The sequence below is a fragment of the Toxoplasma gondii genome, chromosome VIIa (assembly GCF_000006565.2).
Source record: "Toxoplasma gondii ME49 chromosome VIIa, whole genome shotgun sequence".
NCBI classification, from domain to species: domain Eukaryota; phylum Apicomplexa; class Conoidasida; order Eucoccidiorida; family Sarcocystidae; genus Toxoplasma; species Toxoplasma gondii.
This window is the reverse complement of record NC_031474.1, coordinates 2,472,367-2,493,708: the sequence shown is the minus strand read 5'-3', so window position 1 is coordinate 2,493,708 and position 21,342 is coordinate 2,472,367. Positions and strand designations below refer to the sequence as shown.

Below are 21,342 nucleotides of genomic sequence, written 5' to 3'. Positions count from 1 at the left end.
TGGAGAGAGAGTAGAAGCGAGCCTTTGGGCAAGGATCGCATGCAGAGAGGCGTGTGGCTAGGCGTCTTTGGAGTTTTCCTTCCAAGAGGTGAGGGAGAAGGGAGCCGCGGCGATTTCGCCTAGTGACTTCCTTTCGATTTCCTCGAGGACGCATGCTCGATATTCCTCAAAGAAATGGTTGCAGTTCTGCTGCAACTGCCCGCGAATAAAATGGTAGCGATACCAGTGATTCCAACATGCGTCGTAGAGCGCCTTCTCGTGGACGCAAGACTGGATCTGGAAAGACAAACGCGCGAAGCAGGGGGAAGCCTCAGGGATGCAAAGAAGCGAAGGCGACAAAGCGACGAGCTCAGCGAATCAGGAAGCCAAGCGAGAGAGGAATGCACGCAGACCTGCGCGGATCTGGCCGAACAGAACAAGCAGTCAAACAGACACTGTCAGACGAACGGACAAGAGAGAGAAAGCAGCTACAAGCGAGGACAGCGTAGAGAGGCCTGGTGAAAGAGGCGAGGACGAGAGAAGATCCAGAGTCGCAGAAAGAGAAGGAGAGAGGGAGGGGGGCGGGAGTATGCAGAGTGAAAACGCAGAAAAAACGACGCGAGATGCTGTACCCGGAGGGAAGCCTGGAGAGACAACACCGGGGGGAGTTGCGAGACAGAGCGACACACAGAAGACGAAAAACAGAGAGAAGGACAGCGAAGCAGGAAGGACCAGAGCAGAAGGCGAGCAACGCCGCAGTAAGAAAGAGAGAAAAGCCAAGGTGCAAGGAAAAGCAGAAAAAACGGGAGAAACTCACAGCTTCAACTCGAGCGGCGCCTGCGGCTGCATAGTCTTGCTTTTTTGTCGGAGGGGACGAGGAAGAAGAAGGCCCTGCGTCCTCCGCAGGCCTTGCAGAGGAGCCACTGCGGGGCGGAGCCTCTGAGGCAGGTCCAGGCATCTTCTGTCTGCAAGGCTTTCGAACACAGAAAACTGGAAAAAACGTAGAAGAAGGAGGTCGACGAGAACAGCGAGGGCGGGAGGCACTTTGCCTGACAGAAGAGGTTGCACGGAAAAGAGATGCAGAATCGAGAGGGGCAAGAGACGAGGTAGTCGCATCTAACAGCTGCTGAGTCAACGCGGGAGGAAGTCGCGAAAAAGGGAGGCGAGAAAGGAGACTGAGAGGAAACAACTGCACACTCGTAGAGAGCCTCACATGCTTCTGACTACGCGGAGTTTTTTCTGCAGAGCAAGAGGCCAAGATCCACGTTGCTCGATGTTAACGAACCATGGCATCTACTCGTAGCCGTCACTGAAGACGCAGATGTACCTCAGTACGTATGTGAGTAGATAGGTAGTTTTGGATGGAGCTACGATGGACAGACGCATGGAGAAGGACAGACAGAGGAAGCCAGCGAGTCTGGGAGGAGAAAAGGCGTGAGTGGGCGGTAGAGGTCGGAGTTCCTCAGCAAAGGCCGAGTCGCAGGCAGTTTCTTCTTCAAGAGCGGAGCAAGAACCTCGAGTTGTTCTCCTCCTCGACCAGCGGCTTCGGAGATTCCGCCGCTCTCTGCTTCGGCGCTGTTGAACTCAGTTTGAAGAAGCGAGAAGGCGTGATCGAAGAAGAGAGCATTGTTCTTATTGGCAAGTCTGGGCAAAGCGTCAAGACCGTCGCGGTCATACAGGCAATGAGTACGCGTTGTCGCTACCCCACTCTCTTTTGTCGACGAGACCTCACTCAGCTAGTTATTGAGAGAGACACTCACGCGCGCTCAAACTATTGGATTTCAATATCTTACCGGTATTCATGTTTGCTTGGAAGCTGTAGTCATTAACAATGTTGTTGGTGTAGTATAGGCACATGATAGACATTTAGCATCTGTCACGAACATATGAGGATAAAAAAAGGCAACTTTAAGCGCCCCGAAATAAATAGATCGGATTCTTGTTGACCTGGCACCTGTTTAGTAACTGGATGAACGCTTTTTACGCCTGGTATGTAGGGATACTACTCGGCGAGACACCAAAAACATCGTTTCGTTTCTCACGCCCTCCGCGCGCATGCAGGAGAGAAAAAGCTTTCGACGAAGAAGAGCTTCTCCCCCACAAGGATCTCCAGGGGAAAAGGGAGAGAAGAAAAAGCTCAAGACCTCCTCAGGAAGGACGACTTCGCGCTTTTCGTCCAGAAATTGTCGTTTTCATCTCCGGGGAAAAACAAGAAACGCGTTTCCAGCTGCGACCCTCGGCCACACGCCCTGCCTGACGGCCGCCCCTGCTTTGACTGCTCGTCGACTTGCCGTTTCTCGCGAGTGTTTTCTCCCCGGCTCTCTCTCGACTTTTTTTCGAACGTCTTTTCTGCTCGAAGAACTTCCACAAACGAGCCGCCGGCTGTTCTCTTCTCCGCTGCGTGCGTGGGCGGTCGAAGCTGAGCAAGGCAGTCGCCAGATTTCGCGAAGGAGTTCAACGAAACCGGGGAAGAACGAGAGCGAGAGGAAGAAGCAAGGCAAGCGGCAAGTGCCGGGGGTGAGCCGCCCTCCTCTTGCCACGGTTCTGGGAGTCTGCAGAGAGCGCAGGCGTCCCTACTGGGGAAAAATCGGATTTCAGCGCCGCATGTCGAAACAGGTATCTTTTCGGTAGAACTCGCGAGGGTCTGAAAGGTGAAGAGGAATGTTTCTGACGACCTCTCCTCATTGTCTCCTCCCAGCGGGATCTTCTTCATCTTCTCACAGAGCGTATGTCTGCCATGCCGAGACGCTTCTCTCCGGTTCTTCAATGGCCGTGACTCGCTCGTCCTTCCCCGAGACATCAGCCCTGCCCTCAAGTCTCTTCTTCTTGTCGAAACTCGAGTTTCTTTCTCGGAATCCGGCGTCGAGCAGACACTACGCGCGGCTCTTCTCTCCGCAGAGCTCGCTGGCCCTCTGGAGCTCTCGACCTTCTTCGGGGAAATCCCGGCACCGGACCGTTCTCGAAGTCGCCTCTTCAGTCTGAACCGAGGTCTCTCAGCATGGCTCACGGACCATCTCCGCTTGGTGGCCGCGCCGGCAACAGGCGGGAGGAGGAGGCGGCGGCCTTCGCGTCGGTCTCCGCCGGGGGATGTCAAACCTCCCGCCTGCTTGGTCCTCATCTTCTCCAGACACCTGCGTCTCTGTCTTCCACACTCTTCGCTGCTCCCGGCGACCGAAGTCAGTCCGCCGTCGCCGCGCTCCCTCCCCAGAGTCTCTTGCCTCTGGGTCCGCCGCTGGTCGCCGACACAGTGCCTGATCCGTCTCTGGCCTTCCACGCCTCACCCGCGCTCCCTCCACAGTTTCCTGCCTCCTTTCCAGAGTCGGCGCGCTTCTTTCCAGGCGCAGCCACCCCCGTCTGCTGTCCGCCTGCCGATCCCCATCCCCTCGGCTACCTGCCTGCCGACGGCCCAGGTGTCTATACACCCGGGACGTCGAATGTCTGCGTCCCTGCCCCGGGCGGAGGTCGCGCCGTCTGCGCCAGCGGGGCGCTCGTGCCTCTCCAGGCGGAGACGCCTTCTGGATCGGCTCCCCGTTCCCTCTCTGCATGTCCGCCGCAGTTTTTCCTTTTTCCTGCTCCGGAAAACCTCGTAGCCACCCTGCCGCATGCCGCAGCGAGTCAGCATGCCGGTGTACTCCCCGCCGGGACGAGTGTCTGTACACCGGTCCCGACGGCGCAGTTCGCCGCGGGAGAGAGTCCGTCCTTCGCGCCAGGATTCGCTGCCCCTGCGGACCTCGGCTTCCGGCCGTCGAGGCGGGACGGCGACGCAGAGGCTCGCGCCGGAGGGGGAGAGCCAGCGGCGGCGTTTGTCAAGTCGCCTGCGTTCGAGGGCGCTCTTCGAGGCTCGGAGGCCGTGGCACTCCTGGAGCGGAACGAGACGCCCTGCAACCGAGCGGAAACCGCAGAGCGACGGCGCCGAAACGCAGCTCCCGCCGCTGCCTCAGAGGCGCCCCGGCCGCGCCTTCTTGGGCATACAGTGACTGCGTTTCCTCTTCTGAAGAAGGAGCGCCTGTGCTGCCCCGCCAGCAGCAGGAGTCCTTCAGCTTCTGACCGCCGCCGAGAGGAGTTCGGCGGCGCCTCGCAGCGAACGTTGGAAAGCCTTGCGCGAAAACTCCACAGGCGGGTCTTCCTTTTCGGAGGCGCCGAGCTTCCCGAGCAGGTCACACGCGCGGCAGCGAACGAACTCCGGAACGGCGCAGGCCCTGAGGTGTACCTCCAGCTCATCGAAGGTGCGTCGCGGCCTGTGGAGAAAAAGCGCGCCGGCATCGCAGAGGCAGAGGGTCGAAGCGGAAGAGGTTCTCAGATCGAAAGCAATGTATTTCGAATGGTAGATTGTTTGATGGGGGGAGGGGCAAGACGGGCGGGGGCAAATCGTGTTGATGCTGATGTGTATGGAGCTGGATGCCAGTCAGCCAACGAATCCGTTCTTGGAAAAAGCTTACAAATCCAGCGAATTTGTTCACCCACTTCACGTTCCTCCCCTTCGATGCGTTCTGCTGGCTCGGATTCTTCCCCGAGCTCGGGTGTACGTACACCGGGAGTTGATTCTTCCGATCTCGCCTCTTCGCGCGTCTCAGGCATGACCAGAGGACGGGAACGGCGCCTTTCACGCCTCTGGAACACACGTTGCTTTTCGTCTTTCCACTGTCCCTTTTATGCTCAGAGGCAGGACCCGCCCTCTCGATTTGTCCGGACGTCTTCGTCGGCTTCGCTCCCTCGGATGCGGCTGCGGCGACCGTGATCGCCTTGGAGGCGCACCACGCTGCTTCCTCTTTCTCTCCGTCTTCCTTCTCTCCTCGCGCGCGACATCCGCTCTGCTGTGGCGCCGCCTTCGAGTCGGTGCTCCGGCGCGAGCACGCGCAGCTGTCGAGGTCTCCACCCCATGAGTGGATCTGGAGGCGTCTCTCTCCTCGTCCGCTTCCTCCGTCTGGCTGCTCTGCCTCTGGCGGGCGTTGTGTGCTGCCTGGGGCGCGCAGCGACGGCGAGAAAGGAGGAGCCTTGGAGGACGCAAAAGTGTCTGCCGCGTCGTTTGAGGCGCCGGAGGGAGGAGGCGAGGCGAGAGGAAAAAGCCGAGAAGCTGGACTGCCTGGGGGAAGGTTTTTCCACGCATGCGCCGGCGTCACCGTGGGAGAAGACGGAGCTGCAGTGGCGCTGTTTGGCGGCAAGCGGGAGGGCGGCGAACTCGCGGACAATCAGGTAGGCGACCTCGAACAAGAGCCAAAGGGAACTGGGGTGTGGGGTGCGCGTCTTGCTGTTTCGTGCTTCTGGACTGGGGCTTGAGTAAAGATATGTCTACGCCAGTTGAGGCAGAACATTGAAGCAGAGACGGTGGAACAGACGACGGTCCGCTGCTCAGCATGGTGGCACAACCTGTCAACGAAAGACTCACTGCTTTAACCTGAAACGTCCAGAGCAGGTACAGCTGGAAGAAGAAGAAGAAAGCCCGCGTCCGTCTGTGCATCGAACTCGAGATCGGGTGTTTCTGTCTGTTTGACGCTCGCCTCTCGCCTCAACGTGTAGGACAGCGAGAGGTTCTGCTGCACCTGTTTCGATACTGGGGACATCGCCGGTTCCTTTTCAGAGGCAATGTGTCAAAGAAAAAACAACTCAATTCAGAACAGGGACTCGGACCTTCCACGAACACAGGCGTATGTAGTGGCAGTGATCGACCGGCTGGCTGAAGGCTGTGCGGTTCTCGACACAGCGCTGCTGCAGACGAGAGGTGGGGGGGGGGGGGGGGGGAAGGAAGGGGAGGGAGGCACAGTTGAGTGCAGAAAAGGAGTTCGACAGAGGACAGAAATCGAAGCAGATGCGTCCTGGTTCCCCTCTAGTCAGGGTGTGTCGAGCTCTGTAGGTGAAAGCTTGCGAGCAAGCGGGAGAACTCAGAGTCGATGCAGAGGGGCAGTCTGAAACTGAGGTTCAGAAGCCGCAATTCCAGTCATGCACGGATGTTGTTGGTCGGTGCAGTGTGGATAACGCTCCGCAGTGCATTTTCCTTCGCATTCACGGAGCGACTCCGCCGGCGCGGGAGCTTCAAACGCCAAGCCATGCGACGCTGGACTGTCGACCGTCTGGTCGGAGCAGAGGCGCGTGGAGGCGACAAACGGAATCCTGCCGAAGCAACACACGGGCGCACCCCACGCAGAAAGGCGAAATCGGGGACCAAACAGGCAGACAAGAAATCAGAAGTTGCCACTGGTGGCGAGAAAGATGATTCACTAGAAAGCAAACCTACCTTCCACTGCGTATGCACCTTCATACACAAACATATACATTCATACATATGCATATATATATGTGTCTATATGTATGTATATATATATATATATATGTATATAAGTATTTGTACATGTGTGCATAGGTTCATTTCTGCATACGTACATGTGTCTGTATGTATGGCTGCAGCGGCATCGCGCGAATGAATGGAGTTTCGTTTGATCTTCACTGAACAATCACCCAGTGTGTCTCTTGGCTTGTTCTCAGCTGTATCTGCTTGACGTCTCTGCGGTGCTCTGCCCCCTGGTGGCTCCCTGCGGTCTCCCTGGGGCTTCGTCTCCAAGCGACTCGGCTTCGTCCACTTCTTGTCCGCCATCTTCTTCTCTTTCTTCTTGTCTGCCGTCGCCATCGTGTCCTGTGTGTGCGGGGCGTTCTGTGCCGTACGACGAGAGCCGCTGTTGTTCCTCGAGTCTCTCCTCTGTCTCCGTCGCTCTCTCGGAGGAGCTGCGCTGGGCGGCGCCGGCCTTTGTTGGTCCGCTGCCTTCGCCACGCTACGGTCACTCTCTCGTCTACGCCGCGCCGCATTTAATCCTCTTTGGAGGCGTCGATGGAGAGTAGGTGTTCCCGAAACATCTGAAGTGGAGGAGTCTGCTTTGCTCGAGTGCGTCGTTCACTTGTCTTCTGCCGCGCCTCATTTGCCGCAACTTGCCGCGCAAGTCGAGACTCCAGGCGGTGTCGAAGAGAGCAGAGACGCAGGGCATTTTTGCGAAAGGCGCTGGCGATCCGGGCATGGTAGCGGTCGGTCCCGCAAGGGGGGTGGTGAACGTCGTGTGGAGGCCTGGTGAAGTGCAAAGAAACGAGAGCAGAGAGCCGGCGAATCAGCAGACAGCTTCCTCGAGTCGATTCACAGGCTAGCCAGAGTTCCCAGAACACCGCCGTGGATTTAAAATGCGCTTCTCGAGTTTCGCCAGTTGTCCTAATCGAGAGACTCGCTTCGACGTCTGTTCTCCATCTTCAAGTTCTATCTTGCGACGTTCCTGCGCTTTTAAAAAAGCGACAGACTGGCTTTGCAAGCGCCCACCTGTCATGTGATCTGAAGGATCAGCAACGGGTGACAAAGGTGCATCGTCGACGCCGCGATGTCTGCTGCCACAAGGCCTTCTTTCTTCCTCCTTTCTCGTCGGTGTTTGTGTGTGCAGCGGAAGGCTGTTGGGAGACACTTGGATTGTCAACCTGTTCCCTCCAGCCACTGGTGTTGCTTCGCCAGTCTCTCCACCGCGTTTGTTCTGGGTGAAGCTCGACTTCCCGTCGTCGCCTTCTCTTCCTTCGTCGCCTTCGCTGCAGCCTCTCCCTCGCTGCTTCCACCAAGCCTGTTGCCTGCGGCTGGCCTCCGGGGCTGAGAGCCGAGAAGACGTCTTTTCAGATCGAAGCGAGGAGCGACGAGTCTCCAGCGTCGCGGAGGAGCAGAGGAAAGCTGGCTCCGTCTTCATGGTGAGGCGCATGCAGGGAGGTGACCTCTGAAGAGGTCACAGAGACGCGGAGAAGAACGTCTGGCTGGCCAGTGAAGCAAACGAGGTCTCAGTAGGAGTGGACCTTCGTATTCATTTGGGGGGACGTCCATGGAGATCGGACGCACGCTGCTTTCCGCAGAGAGAGAAAGAGAGAGAGATCACGAAGTGGTGATAAGGGGAGGAGAGAACTCGAGAACGTTGTTAGAGAGAGGAAGGGAGAGAGAAGCTCCATGGCTCTGTCGCGACATCACGCAGTCTACGTCGAACATGGCTGTGGCGTAGGGGGGGATGGAGAAGACGCCAGACAGCGGCGCAGATGCTGAAGGAAACCTGCTGGAGGGGAACGCTTCCGACAGGACTTGCTTCAGCTTTTGCAGACGCGACGACGCAGATTCTCGCTTTTCGCGTCGCTTCAACAGGTGACCTGTCTGAGTGCACCGGCTGTCTCGTTGACTGACAGTGGAGCAGAAAGGTATGCTCCGAAGACGAGCCGATACTGCAAGCGTTGCCGATGTTGTGTGCGTCTTTCTCCTCCTCTAGGTCCTTGCGGGCGGCTTCACGCAGCAAATCCTCCCCCGGCCTCGTCTGTACGTCCTCCGGAGCAACGCCGAGAGGACGCACTGGAGCTGGGTGAGCCAGGCACATGCATGCGTGGGCAAGGAGGAATTGGGGAGTGTTCAGGCCTTCCGCAAGTTTGCTTGAAACTCTGGTGCGAGGTCTCGCCGTTCTGTTCAGTGGCTATTCCGTTTCCTCCCTTTTTCCTGCAACGTCAATCAGGCACAGAGGATTACTGTTTGAGATGTATATAAGCACACGTATACGGATGGGCAAGCATGGGATGAATCTCTATGTATGTGTATTAGATATATAGATATATATATAGATATATATAGATATATATATAGATATATATAGATATATAGATATATAGATATATATATATATATATACATATATATATGTGAATGCTTACGTGTAGGTGTCAATGCAGACACGCAAAGGTCTTTGAGGATACACTTGAAAACCTGTGGAGGAGCGACGATATGTACAAACGCAGCTGTTGTGTCTGCTTTGTTTGCAAGTGACCTGAGGCATGTGCATTCGAGTGGCAGAGAAAACTCGACGAACGCGTCGGTTTGAGTGCAAGGGGAATTTTTCACTCGCTTTTGAAGGATTCGGGCGTATGTCCACCGCAGGCGATTGCTCCGGTTCGCGTCAAGAGTTCGTTCGACCAGCGCTACCTCCACGGTGAGTAAACGTTTTCATCTCGTTTGCCTCCTTGATTCCACGGCAGCGAGCGAGGCTTATCTTTCAGACGAATGCCACGATGAAAAACAGCCTTTCCTCCGACGCCACCGAACCAGCATTCTGACCGTGACTATTCCGTTTACGATCCCCTTCGTTGTGGCGCATGGCGACTGCGTGCAAGCGTATATATATATATATATGTATATATATATATATATATACGTATATTTCAGGCGCCTTCCGAATTCGCTTGCTGTTTTGGTTGATTATTCGCTGTCACTTCCTGGCTTCATGCCTTGGCTATTCACCGCGTTTCCCTGTTTTTCCTCTTTTCCCTGCAGCTGCGGTGACGGTGCAGTCAACCGTCTTCCTGTTAGGCGGTCTGCACACAGGAGATCGAGAGAGGTGATTCTCTTTTCTTTTCCTTGGATCGTGTTCATCTCTGTTCTTTTCTGTTCTGCGGCTAGTGCCAGTCCGAAGGAAACGACTCCGAGAAAGCGAATTGCAGCCCGCGCCAGAGAGAGGGAGCTTCCTACTCGCCTTTCCTCACCCCGCTGGCTGCGCCTCCCGCAGGAAATCAAAGCGCATGCGTTTCTACTCACCTGCCCTTTCCCGCCCACGTCCCTGCAGTGTACAGACAGTCGAACAGCAGAGAGTCCGAGGGGTCGTGTCTAAACCGAAAGACATTGCGCAGTCACAGATTCAGTCTATTATCGAGAGGTTTCGCGCGTACAGACAGACACTCGGTGTATTGATAGACCGGGAGTGTGTAGACCGCCAGAGGGAGAAAAGCAAAACTTTTGTTCTGGGTTGTTCCGCAGCTCTCTCGCCTCTCTCGTCACGTACAGCACCTTGACGCGGCGGTCTCTCGCCTTCCCACACGTACTTCTCGCGGAGGCAGGCAGTCAGGCTCAACAGTTCGCTGCCGGCACTGTAAGTCTGCTGTTTGTCTTTTTCTCTCTGTTTTCTCCTTCGCTGGCATGTGTGCTGTGTCTTCTCCCCGTTTCTCTTCTCTTTTTCGCTGCTCTTCAGTTCACTCTGTCTCCTCCTCTTCACCCTCCTCCCCTTCTTCCTCTCGCTGCTTCCTGTCCTCTCCTCCACGTTTCCTCCCTTGCTAGGCTCTCTTCTTTCTATGCCTCTCCCTTCCGCTGCACCTTCCCGCTTTCTCCTTTCCTTCTCCACTGCTGTCGGCATCCTCTCTCTCTGTCTCCGTATGTATATACATTTATATTTATGTGTATGCATATGTATATTCGTGTATATATATATGCGTATATGTATACATATGTATATGCGTGTATATATATGCGTATATGTATATATATATATATGTATATGTATATGTGTATACATGTGTATATATGTGTATATGTGTGTACGTGCGTATCCTCGTTACTTTCATCTAGACAGCGGACGGCTGTTGTTGTTCCTGCAAGGCCGCCTGCTGACAACTTTCTCCGTGCTTTCCTGCATTCGCGCCTGCATCCCTTACGCGTCCTTTGCGTCGATTTCTCTCGCATTGCCCCCCAAGTTGCCTCGCATGCGTTGGCCTCTGCCTCTCTCCAGTTCGGGCTCCAAGCCTGGGAGGTCGCCGGCGACATTTTTGCCATCGGCGGACTGCGCGTGGGCGGAGACGCTTCAACTGCTGTATCTTCCTGGAGACACGCGGAGTCTGCCGACGACTCAAGCTCCTGCTCCTCGCTGGAAGACGAGTGTCTCAAAGGCGCAGCGGCCAGAATCCGAGACGCGACACAGTCCAGACACAGACAGACGCCATCCCTCATCCGCATCGATGCGTGCGGTACGCTGCCTAGTCGTTTGCGTCAAAATACTGTTGCAAATATATGTATATATATTTTACTTTCTTATAATATTATATAGAGTTACATACATTATATATCACTGTGTGTACATATATATGTATATACATGTATCTGCGTGGGTGTGCTGGACTGTCTTTTGTGGAAATGACAGGAGCATGCTTTTTTTCAGTTGTCAGAGTGTGATTCTCCTTCGAAGTAAACCTGTGTACTCGCAGGTCCATTTTGCTTTTCGGGAGGGCATTTCTTAATTTCGGAGAAACATGAATCTCCGTCTCTCAAGAGAGCTGATGGCTGAGTGAGCTTCAGAAACAGCTGGTTCCGTCCTCGTGTCTCACCCAGCATCACTCGAGTACTCACGTTTCCTCTGGTCTCTCCATCCGCTGATCCGCTGTTTCCTTGTTGTTTGCAGACTATCTGTCTTCGTACGAAGCGGACCTGCAGCGGCTCCAGCGCCTACGTTTGCTGCATGCAGAGGCGGGGGGGACCATCGCTGTGCCGGAGCTCTACGACCTGTCTCCCCACGAGTCGTCTGAGGACGAGGAGAACGCGGGCGACGAAGACCGGCAGTCCTGGCGAGTCTTTCGCGAAGAAGACACAGAAGACGAGACTGACTCGCCACGCGCCCCGCGGCTCTCTTCGGAGGCGGGAAAGGGCTGCCTGTCGTTGGGTGTCTGTACACCCCATGGGGCCGTCGGAGACACGGGGCGCGGGTCGGGCGACGTGACGCCGGTGTCTCGGTCGCCCCGCGGCGTTTCTTGCGGAAAGGGAGACTTTTCAGGGCCAAGCTTTGGAGGCGATGGCTCTCCCTGGGCCTCATCTGCCGGGCGGCTGTCTTCTGCCTCGGCTCTGTCCTCGCCCGCAGTCTCTCCAGAATCGTGCTCGCGTCGGACTGCCTCCCGATCTCCCGCCACGCCCCGAGACGGAGGCAGTCGGGCACAAGGGGAGTCCCCAGTCTCCTCGCCTCGGGCGCCGCCCCCCGCCGCCGGCGTCGGGCTGCACGCAGAGCTCACGGAAGAGCGCATGCAGGTTGACCCGGCGGCGTCTCTCCGCGAGTCGCTCTCGACGCCCGATCGCCGGAGCAGTAGTGCTCGAGGTTCGGAGGGCCTCGTTTCTTCTGTCTCACAAAGTCGGTCGTCCCCGGAAAGTCCTCGCTGTGTGGGGTCTGCGCGCGGCGGTCGAGACAGCGGCGTCTCCGCCCCGAGCTCGCCCGCGTCGAGCCGATCCGGCGCCTCGGCTGGAGTCCCAGGCTGGTCGCCGCGCCACGCCCAGAACCGGCCGCCGACCGGCAGGGACAGCGGAGACAGTGGAGACAGAAGATCGGTGGGGTCGAGCTGGACCGGGAGTCCGACGCCGCGGTCGCCAGCCAGAGGCAATGCCCATGTTTTCTCTGACCAAGCTGTCTCGCCTCCCTTCGTCCTGCCGCCGCCTCGCCCGCCCCGCCCGCGCCGCGCCGCCGCCCAGCAGGCGCTTGACTCCTTCCGCTCTCTTCCCGATCGCCCCGACAGACGCGGCGGAAACGGAGACGCCCCACAGTCTCCAAGTCCCGAGGGACAGGGCCAGGGCCAGGCGGAAGGCCGGGGCGAGGGGCCTTTGCGTGGAGACGTTGGGGAGCATCAGGCGAAGAAGCCTCGAGTGGACACGCAGGCGGCCTGCCAAGAAGACGAGTAGTGCGAAGGCAGTGAAGACGAGACAGATTATGAACCGGGTATTCACAGTTGGGGCGAGCAGGGGTGACGCAGCGAGATCTTATTTCTGTTGTGACTCGCACGTTGGTGCTCCTGAGTCTATCCTTGAGAGGTTTTGATTTGAGGGGTTCTGAGGGAAAGACGCCAGTTCTCGACTGCCTTTCCTCGCCTTGGCAATCTGTCTCTCTTTCGTTTTAGTCTCTCCGAGTTCGAGAGAAGAACGGTTGCCGTGTGTATGCCGCAGCATGTTGTCAACGCCGACGCAACCGCCTGTCGTCTACCTGTTTAGGCAAAATGGAAGTGAACGGGAGAGACACGGACTTCCAGGGCGCTGGTGCGAATCATACGCGCAGCTGAGTACTCTTTGTGTAGGCGCTTTCCGCCGTTCCCGATCTCTTCGTCACCCTGTCTTCAGGGACAGACTATCTAGGCGTCGTCTGCATGGGGCCTGTTGATCTCTGGAGAAACCCAAGACGCCGCTGATGAAAGCACCACACCATCCGAGAGCTGTGGAGAAAGGTCAACCGGGCGGAAAGAAGGAAGCCGCGCATCCAGTGAAGGAGTGTTCGTCCTCGAGCTAGCGAGAGAGTTCAACGGTGACACAGATACATATACACACACCGGAGACGCCACAGACATGTTTTTGCGATCTCGAAACAGTAAGTAGTTACTTTCATGGTCTCCACATTTGAGACCTACATATATATATATATATATATATACATATATATAAATATATATATGCATATATGACTATATGTGGGGGAAATACGTATTTTTGTGTAGAGAGAAGTGGAGAGACTAGGAGAGAAGTCTGAAGCCAGTAGAGCATTTCTTTTATATATCTCGCGTGGTAAGGCGAGATGGGAGGCCGCCGAGGAGGGCGTGGTGAGTCATTTCTGCCCGCAGCTGAATGCGAGACAACAGAAATCTCGGCCTCGCCACACGTGGGCGAGAAAGCACCTGGAAAAAGCTTTCTTTGCCGGTGAATTTAGTCTTTTCTCTGCGCGTTCACATCGAGCCAGATTTGAGCGAGGCAGCCAGGAGACCGCAAAGTAGTAAGGAACGCGTGAAGCGGTGTCTTTTCACAGTACAAGGAGAGAAGAAAGCAAGGCGGAACGCAGCGAAATGAAAACAGAGCATGGCTCAAGCGGAAAGAAAAGCAGAAACAAAGGACAAAGACTCGGCGGTGGTTCCTGGTTTTCCGATGAACCTTGTGCAACACTTGAAAGGCGTCTCTAACATAGGAGGCAGCCACACAGAGGGAAAGCCCTGAAAACTCATGTAGAAATGGGTTGTGACTGAGTTCACTGGAGAACTAAATCAGCTCTTGAACTTCTTCTCTTCGTCTCTTCTTCACAACGAACGGTGCCAGCTAAGTACGTCTGTCTTCACTTGAGGGAATCGGGCAGCGACAAGGTCTCGCGAGCTTCCACCTTCCGCGACCTGCAGAGCCTATCTTGTCAGCTGCAGTGTTATCTCGCTTCCGCGCTTCCACTGATGTCTCGAGTCTCTCGGCCTCTAACGCCTCTTCGACTCTTGCTTGGCGTTCAGACGTCAGGGAAGCCGAGAGAGTGCACTTCACATCTCCTGCGAAGTCGACAACAAGCAGACGCGCAAGCGACGCAGCATAAACAACGACGCATAAGCAAGGAAACAAGCGTAGACAACGAAGGAGGCGCAAAAAAGAGAAGAAACACACGCAATAGAAAACAAACCTAGAGGACGGTGGATTGATGAGGAAACCGACTCTGGGAGCACAGGAATCACAGGCAACAACGGACACAGAGACAGCATAGCCAGCGGTGGGCTTTAGACTTTGGAGGGATCTCATGCAACGCATGAAACAAAGACAACACAAAAAAACAAGGATACCCCGTGAAACAAAGCGAACGCATGAAACAAGGATACTCTTGAGGGCGAGGCAGCAGAAAAGGAGCCAAGAACACAATGACGCGCGCCAGAAGCGAGAAAGGAGAATCAAGAAGTTGTACCGACAGAGCTGGCGGAACTGTGCCTCTCATCAAAGTTGAGAGACGAGAGCGAGGGAAAACAAGAAGGTAACACTTAGGAAAGAACGTCACGGACTTCAACAGAGAGTGAAGAAATTGAAAGGTAACCGATACTGTAATGGCGAGGAGGCAAAGACCTCCGCATACACGGTCGCTGCACAACCGGCTTCAGAATCTCCTTTTGGATTGAGATGTTCGCGCCGATTCAAATCGGCATGTAGATGTATATATGTTGAGACAGGGTCATCCCTACGACTCAGCGTACGTGATGACCGAAACAGTTTCGCATGCATCCCTAAACAGGACAACGCACAGAAGTTTCAGTTTCCGGCCTCGAGCATCACTAAGTAGGCACACAGATGCACTTGGATACACAGGCGAGGTGAGGAAAGCGACGGGGAAAAAGGTGAATCACGCCCTGTACAGAGTCTTTCAGCCAGCGTCTCTCGACCCGCCGAGCCTAACACAGGCGGATGCACCGAACGAGCTGTGCCACAGATTCTCCGCGCTCACATCCATCGACGCCTCTTCGTCTGCGGGTGCGCCCTGCATTTCTCCTGCAAGACGCTGAAGTCTGTTTGCGAGTTTCCGCTTCTTCTTTGCAGCCTGAAAACAAAGGAAAGCGATCTTCTTGCGACGTCGAAAAATCCGAATCCGAGTCCAGTGCAAACAGAACCCCAGCGGTCTGCCAGCGCGAGCGCTTGTCGCGCAAGGACGGCAGCGTGGCGCGACCCCGAACTGAACAAGGAATCCAGATTGGTGAGGTGCTCTCGTGCTCGTCCTTCATTGATACGAATATGCATGCATACATGCATGTAAATACATACGTATACGTCCAGATACATGCAAACATATATATATATATATATATATGTGTAGGTGTATGTGCAGATGATGCCATTCTCTATCTACATGTATGTGGTGAGTGGCTGTCTGTCTCACCTGCTTGTTTTTCGCCATGGCCACCACGTGAGGCATGCGCTCCTGTACAGGCAACGTAAATCGAGAGTTTCTTGCTCTTGCTGTTCCCTGTTTTCGTGTTTGTTCCTTCCCTCGCCTTTGTTTTTGCTTCCCCTTTCCCAGACACCTGCACCCGTATCGACGCCCTTCCGCGCGTTCTGATCTTTCACGTTTCTTTCTGTCTAGACTTTCGTTTTATAAACGCGTACCCTCGGTCGCCTCCCGTCGGCTGCTGTGTCACCACCGCCTCTTCACATCTCCCTCCGACAGACGTAAATGCCTTCTGCTGCCTTGCTCGTTCATGTGGTTCCCCTCAGCGCTCCCCTCCTTCCTCCCGCCGCTTTCTGCGTCGGTACGTTCTCGTTTTAGTGAGCTTTCTCCCTTCTCCCCTTCCGACTCCGGACTCCTTCTGCCTGTCCCTCGCTTCGTCGCCGCTTCCGACGTTGTCTCTCTTCGCACCTTCTTGCTGACGGCGGCGTCAGCCTCCTTCCGGCCTTCTCCCGCGTGTCTAGACACTTCGCCGCTCGCAGCCCCTGCGCTCGCTGCCGGCGGTTCCGTCCTCGCGGGGGAAGTCGCGGACCGCGGCACTGGAGCGAAACGCAGCAGCTACACGCAGCGGACCCCACAGACACTGGCGAGTAGGAAATGAGAAGGTCTGACAAGCGAGGACCAGAGAGGGAAAGGATGTCGGGCAGTAACGGAGAAAACGAAAAGCAGACAAGAGACAACAGTTTACGCCCACGTCGTCGAGAGGAGGGAACGTAAGAAATCCGAAATGCGCCAAAGGCCCACACTCTAGCGAATGTTGAAAGTGCATGCTCAGCTTCTTTTTCTTTTTTCACTCTCTGTTTTTCCATATCCATCATGAAACCCACAGTCGAGTGTTTCCACACAAGCCGCACTCCCAGGAGAGCCAGTCGATGGGTCGGACGTTGATGGAAAGGCTTAGAGAGACATCGACGGCGACTCTCTGTTGCGTGCTCTGCCCTACGGTTCAGCGTCATTGTAAAATAGCCACAAGAGCGAACCTGCCTCTTCAAAAGGAACTCAGCTGGTTGTGCCATGTCCCCCTCTAACAGCCCGCGTGTCTAGCCACTCTGAACGCAGTTGATGTGGATGCAGATCGAGTCGCGGGAGCATACACACATCGGCCTACATTCGGCGAACCCAGTGTCTGAGGTATCGCTCACGCTGCAAGTCGCACACTCACCATATGAGGTCTCTGTCGCTCCTTCTGTGGCTGCTTGAGGTCGACGCCGACACGGACGACGCCGGTTTCTCTTCCATTTGAACAATCTGCCATGGCCTCGTCTTCTCCTATTTCAATTGCTCGGCACTGGGATGCGAGCACCGATGCATACACCTCAGCAGGCGAAACGGTTCGGTTTTCCCCTGTCCCGCCAGCCGCTTCAGGTAACTTCCAGAAGGCGACCTTCTCGCTCTTCATCTGACACCCACGGAAAACGAAACGCATACCGCTTCCTCTGAGCGCATCTCCCTTTCTAAAACCCACCCTTCTATTCTAACTTCACCGTCCTGAAATCTTCTACGTGCGTAATTTCATATATACAATTTATATATATATATATATATATATATATATATATATATATATATATATGTACGACTGTTTTGACGTATGTACGTTCATACAGACAGATGTATACAGGCCTGAATACATGGAAATACGCACATTGATATAAACACATGCATACAGGCACGCACATACAGATACATACGCATATATATATATATATATATATATATATATATATATGCATATATATGTGAAGCCTCACATGGCGTTTGACTGATTTTCCTATTTCTTTCCTGACTCCCTACATCTGAAGTGGTAGTGTGCTCGGAGTCTTCGGGGGGCATGGTGTAGTAGGGGATGACTCCAGATTGCCAGTCTTGGAGAAAGATTTTGGCTGCGGCATCGAGGTCGGGGATACCGCCCTTCTTCAGCTTGCCACGGCGATGCGCCAGAAGCGCGAGCATTTCTTGTGGAGAGGAGAATCCCTCGAGGCGGTAGAGCCGCTGGAGCGTTTCAGAGCAGCACCACGCCGCGACACCGGTGGCGACTTCCTGGGGATTTTCAAGGCGGTGGACAGGCAGCAGACTCCGGAGAATGAAGGCCGAGCAGCTCTCTGCAGCCGCCTCGGCGCGCGGGATGTCTTGACACGCGGACGCGCGGGCCGAGGGCGGGGGCAGGAGCACGGCGTCGTCCTGGGCGTTTTTCGACGGGGAGAAAAGGACTCCGGGTGAGTCGATCAACTGGATGTGTTTGTCGATCCGGACGTACTGAAGGGTCTTGGTGCTTCCCGGCATCGCCGCGACCGCGGCGGCCGAGCAGGAGTGCGTGAGCGCATTCACCAAAGACGACTTGCCGACGTTTGGGTATCCGACCACGCCGACAAGCAGGTTTGCTTTCGCTGTCACGTTGGACGGGCTCGCAGACGCAGAAGACTCAGCGCTGGGCTCGAGGTCAGTGGCCGCTTCAGCGCGAGTCGCAGTGTGCGCCAGCGCGTTGAGAAGGCGGAGCAGCGCAGGCGCTCCCAGGGCGTAGGAGGAACACCTGCAGAGAGACAGCAGAGCGGAGCCACCAGCTGGGTGCAGAGACCTGTGGAGAAGCGGCGCGAGCTTCAGAAGCCACTCTGTGCAGAGGGAGGCCAGAGCGAAAAAACTGGGAAGCAAAAGAGGGGGAACCGAGAGAAGAGAGGGAAGAGGTAACAGAACCAAAAGAGACAGAAAAGAACGGGGAGAGAGGGACGGGAGAGCCATGACACGCTGATCAGAGCGAAACAAACACGAGGGGAAAATCCCGGACCTCCTCCAGCGCTTGTCGCTGCCTGTGGATGTGTGTGTACGTCGCGGTGAGATCATGAACAGAATCGAGTCTTCTGTGCCCCAGTCGACAGGCACTGTCGGCAGTTTGAACGCTCTTTGCAGTTCCATAAAGGAGCTGCGAAAAACGAGGCACAGAAAGTGCGATTTCGCGGTGTACAGACACTGAATGCGTCGCGCGCCTCTCGCCTCACTTTCGAAAACTTTCGCTAGCCTCCAGAGGCTCGACGTCTGTCCAGTTCTGGAGCTTGCGTTTGCCGCCGCGCTTCACTCCTCGTTTTCTTCCGCCCGCGCTCTTGCTTCCGGCCCCCTTGAAGGCGAGCGCGGGTGCGACGCCTCTCTGCAGCGTCTTGAGCCACGCGACGGCTGCTTCCTTGGGAACCAGGTCGACCTTGTTCATGACGAGAATCAACTTTTTTCCCTCGCCGAGGACCCAGCGCTCGAGGGCCAGACAGCGGAAGGCGGCGGGCATCCGCGCGTCGAGAACTTCGATGATGACGTCTGCCTCCTGCAACACACGTCGCAGCAGCTGCTGTTGCTGCCGCTGTTGCTGGTGCAGATAAACCTGCTGCTGGGTCGTCAGCTCGTAGGCGAAGGGCGACGCGCCAGCGGCTTCGTCGTTCTCCACTTGAGTCGCTAGAAAGCGAGCCTGGTTCTCCTCTGCATGGTTCAGCAGCCGGGCGAGGGGATTCACCGGGAGCAACTCTGGCGCGTCCATGTCACCGTCGCGGCCGGCGTCGAGCGTTTCGCTGGCTCTGTTGTCAGCAGCATGTTCTCGAGCTTGTGCCTGCCGTCGCTCTCGCTCCGCCGCCAACGCAGCCTCCTTCAGTTGCTTCCGGGCCTGAATCGTCCGCAGAATGTCCTGCTTGAAGGGACAAGAATTCGGGATGCCAGGGTCTCGACGGTGCTCTGAAAACACGAGAAACGTGGGCAACAGAGAAGCCACAGGAGCAGCGATTGCGAACGGAAGGGCAGGAAGGAACGCGGGAAGCAGAGAGCAAATCGAAAGTGCGTGGGAAGGCAAGCGCAGAATGCAGCGCTTGAGTGGAGAACGAGGTGTCTGGACAACACGCGCCGGCGCCAGAGACAGCCCTTGAAAGGTACCACGACGGTGAGTGCAAGGCCGACGACATGGAGTCCAAGTGGGGCGCGGGGGAAACGAAACAGAGTTTCTCGTTTCTGTTGGTTTCCCGAGGCTTGGAAGAAAGACACAGAGCGAGGCTCTGATGTCGCCCTGCAACAATGACGAGCTCCTCACATGTGGCGCAGGATTCGGAAAAGCATCTTTCCCCTACTTTAAGGGGGGTTCATGTACACCTGCCGAGGTCAGCTTCCGGAAACGGAAACCGACCATCCCAGTCGCTAGAGAAGGCAACGCCATGGATACCTGCCGTGACTCAAATCACTCTTACTTTTTCGAACGGGACCACCAGTTTGCTTGGCGGTTTTTCGCATCTTCCGCCGATGCTCGCGCACCTTCTTCTCGATCTGAAGGGCACCCACACAAGGCATGAAGATAAAAAAACATCCTGACATGCCAGCAGGCATCTAGAGCAGACATTCGCCACTGCCTTCTCACCAATACAGGCTCCGTCCCGATTGACCCACTGCACGCGATGGAGCGATCGGCGCCTGTCGAGTACATGCCAGCGCCCCATTTCCTAGTGCATGTGAGGCAAAGTCTTGGGTGCGCCCGGTATAAGCAACTGTCTGGAGTATCGCAGGTAATTCCACGAGAGCCGTAGCATCACAGTCGAGATCTCGCATGCGACACATCAGGAAATCGACAGGAGTACGGAATGCATCACTCGAGAAAAAACAGGAATTCGTTGGATGGGGCGCCAGAGTTCTAGAAAAGAAGTCGACTTACGTTGTATTTCTGCGACAGCTTCTGCCGCTTGGAATTCTCTGCAGAAAAGACACACCGCAGACGAAACACAACGCCAGATCGTCGAACCCCTACGGTTCAAGATTAAATCCCTCGTCTGCCGAAAAAAGGACGTGTCAGGCGCCTTCTTGTCGCATGCAGCGCCAACTCGCGACCTCGCAAACGCAGAAAAAATCGAAAGAATTGCTAAACGGGGTGCCAAAAGACCTCGCTTGTCTGTTGGAGCTAAAAACATAGCCGTTGTAAGCTGTGATGGTCCAAGGCAGAAAAGTTCCACTCCTCTTTTCTAAACGGGCTCATTTCGACTGACACAGCGTCTGAACCGTAGCGGACGATGTTACGAGCCGTGGGGCAGGGTCAGCCGTCCAGCAGAGAAAGACTACGGTCCCGACTTGGTCGACTAAGATGAGAAGTCTCTGGATTCGAAGTGTCCTTTTCAGCCGCTTTTCTCCAATCAAGATTGGTCCGTAAATTTACACTGCTTAGTGAAAGCGAGCGTTGAAGGCTGCGATGACAGCGAGCCAGATACGAAACTTACTTTTGATCTTCACCATGGTGGCGAGAGCGGGTGCGTGAAGCGGCTTCGGCCTAGGATTTTGCTCAGTTTCTCCAATTCGAAGCGGGGAAAATGCGAGGAATTCTCCGACAGAATAAAAGGGAGACCCCGAAAGGCAGAAATATGCAGCGGAGTCAAACTCTGTCGCTTCGATGCATGCGCTGACGGGGCATGCGCATGCATATATGCAAAGGTCGATGCTAAACGGAGAGGGAATAAGAATCTCTCGGGCCTGAACTGGCTGTTCAAGTAGCAAAGCAGTTGGAGAGCTGCACACGGACATCAACATGGCCAATTTCACGTCTTTGGTTTGCCTGTTCATCAGAATGGGATGTTTTGTTGTCTATTAGCCTCACTGTGTGGGGGCTTGCTAAGCTACGCGAGATGAATGCAAACGAGAGAGACAGCGCATCGCTAGTTTGACAAGCGGGAAAAACTGGAGACGTCGTTCTGTTTCTTTCTGAAATTCCCTTCTGCTGCAGGTGATGCCACTCGACCTCTGAACAGAAGAATGGCCGCTCCTCGCAAGCATATCTTTATTCAGCTTGTGGTAAGTTACGGAACTCTCACCTGTTACGCATCTTGAGGCCTACCGACAACATTATTGTCTGCATCTTGAG

At 55.4% G+C, this 21,342-nt stretch overlaps 4 protein-coding genes across 4 annotated transcripts; 1 reads left to right on the top strand and 3 right to left on the bottom strand.

Annotated features, from left to right (window-relative positions):
• Positions 1 to 57: 57 nt before the first annotated feature.
• On the bottom strand, positions 58 to 937 carry TGME49_203460 (hypothetical protein; the record flags this gene model as incomplete). Its single annotated transcript, XM_002367587.2, has 2 exons — positions 58 to 276; positions 797 to 937. 2 exons carry the CDS (start codon positions 935 to 937, stop codon positions 58 to 60), a joined length of 360 nt encoding a protein of 119 aa, XP_002367628.1.
• A 1,179-nt stretch (positions 938 to 2,116) lies between these two features.
• Positions 2,117 to 2,692, bottom strand: TGME49_203470 (hypothetical protein; the record flags this gene model as incomplete). Its single annotated transcript, XM_002367588.2, has 1 exon — positions 2,117 to 2,692. The coding sequence occupies one exon, from the start codon at positions 2,690 to 2,692 to the stop codon at positions 2,117 to 2,119; it is 576 nt and encodes a 191-aa protein (XP_002367629.1).
• TGME49_203480 (hypothetical protein) lies at positions 2,121 to 12,962 on the top strand. The gene is made up of 10 exons (XM_018779254.1): positions 2,121 to 4,205; positions 4,640 to 5,172; positions 6,460 to 6,806; positions 7,392 to 7,683; positions 8,244 to 8,333; positions 8,900 to 8,951; positions 9,293 to 9,356; positions 9,773 to 9,884; positions 10,518 to 10,752; positions 11,184 to 12,962. The coding sequence occupies exons 1-10, from the start codon at positions 2,978 to 2,980 to the stop codon at positions 12,440 to 12,442; spliced, it is 4,212 nt and encodes a 1,403-aa protein (XP_018637354.1). The 5' UTR covers positions 2,121 to 2,977; the 3' UTR covers positions 12,443 to 12,962.
• Positions 12,963 to 13,439: 477 nt separating this feature from the next.
• Positions 13,440 to 20,804, bottom strand: TGME49_203490 (GNL3L/Grn1 GTPase). The gene is made up of 10 exons (XM_018779255.1): positions 20,705 to 20,804; positions 20,149 to 20,186; positions 19,691 to 19,766; positions 18,473 to 19,187; positions 17,274 to 18,009; positions 16,642 to 16,878; positions 15,891 to 16,037; positions 15,414 to 15,455; positions 14,985 to 15,077; positions 13,440 to 14,049 (listed from the first exon to the last, which is right to left on the bottom strand). The coding sequence occupies exons 1-10, from the start codon at positions 20,718 to 20,720 to the stop codon at positions 14,041 to 14,043; spliced, it is 2,109 nt and encodes a 702-aa protein (XP_018637353.1). The 5' UTR covers positions 20,721 to 20,804; the 3' UTR covers positions 13,440 to 14,040.
• Positions 20,805 to 21,342: the final 538 nt, after the last annotated feature.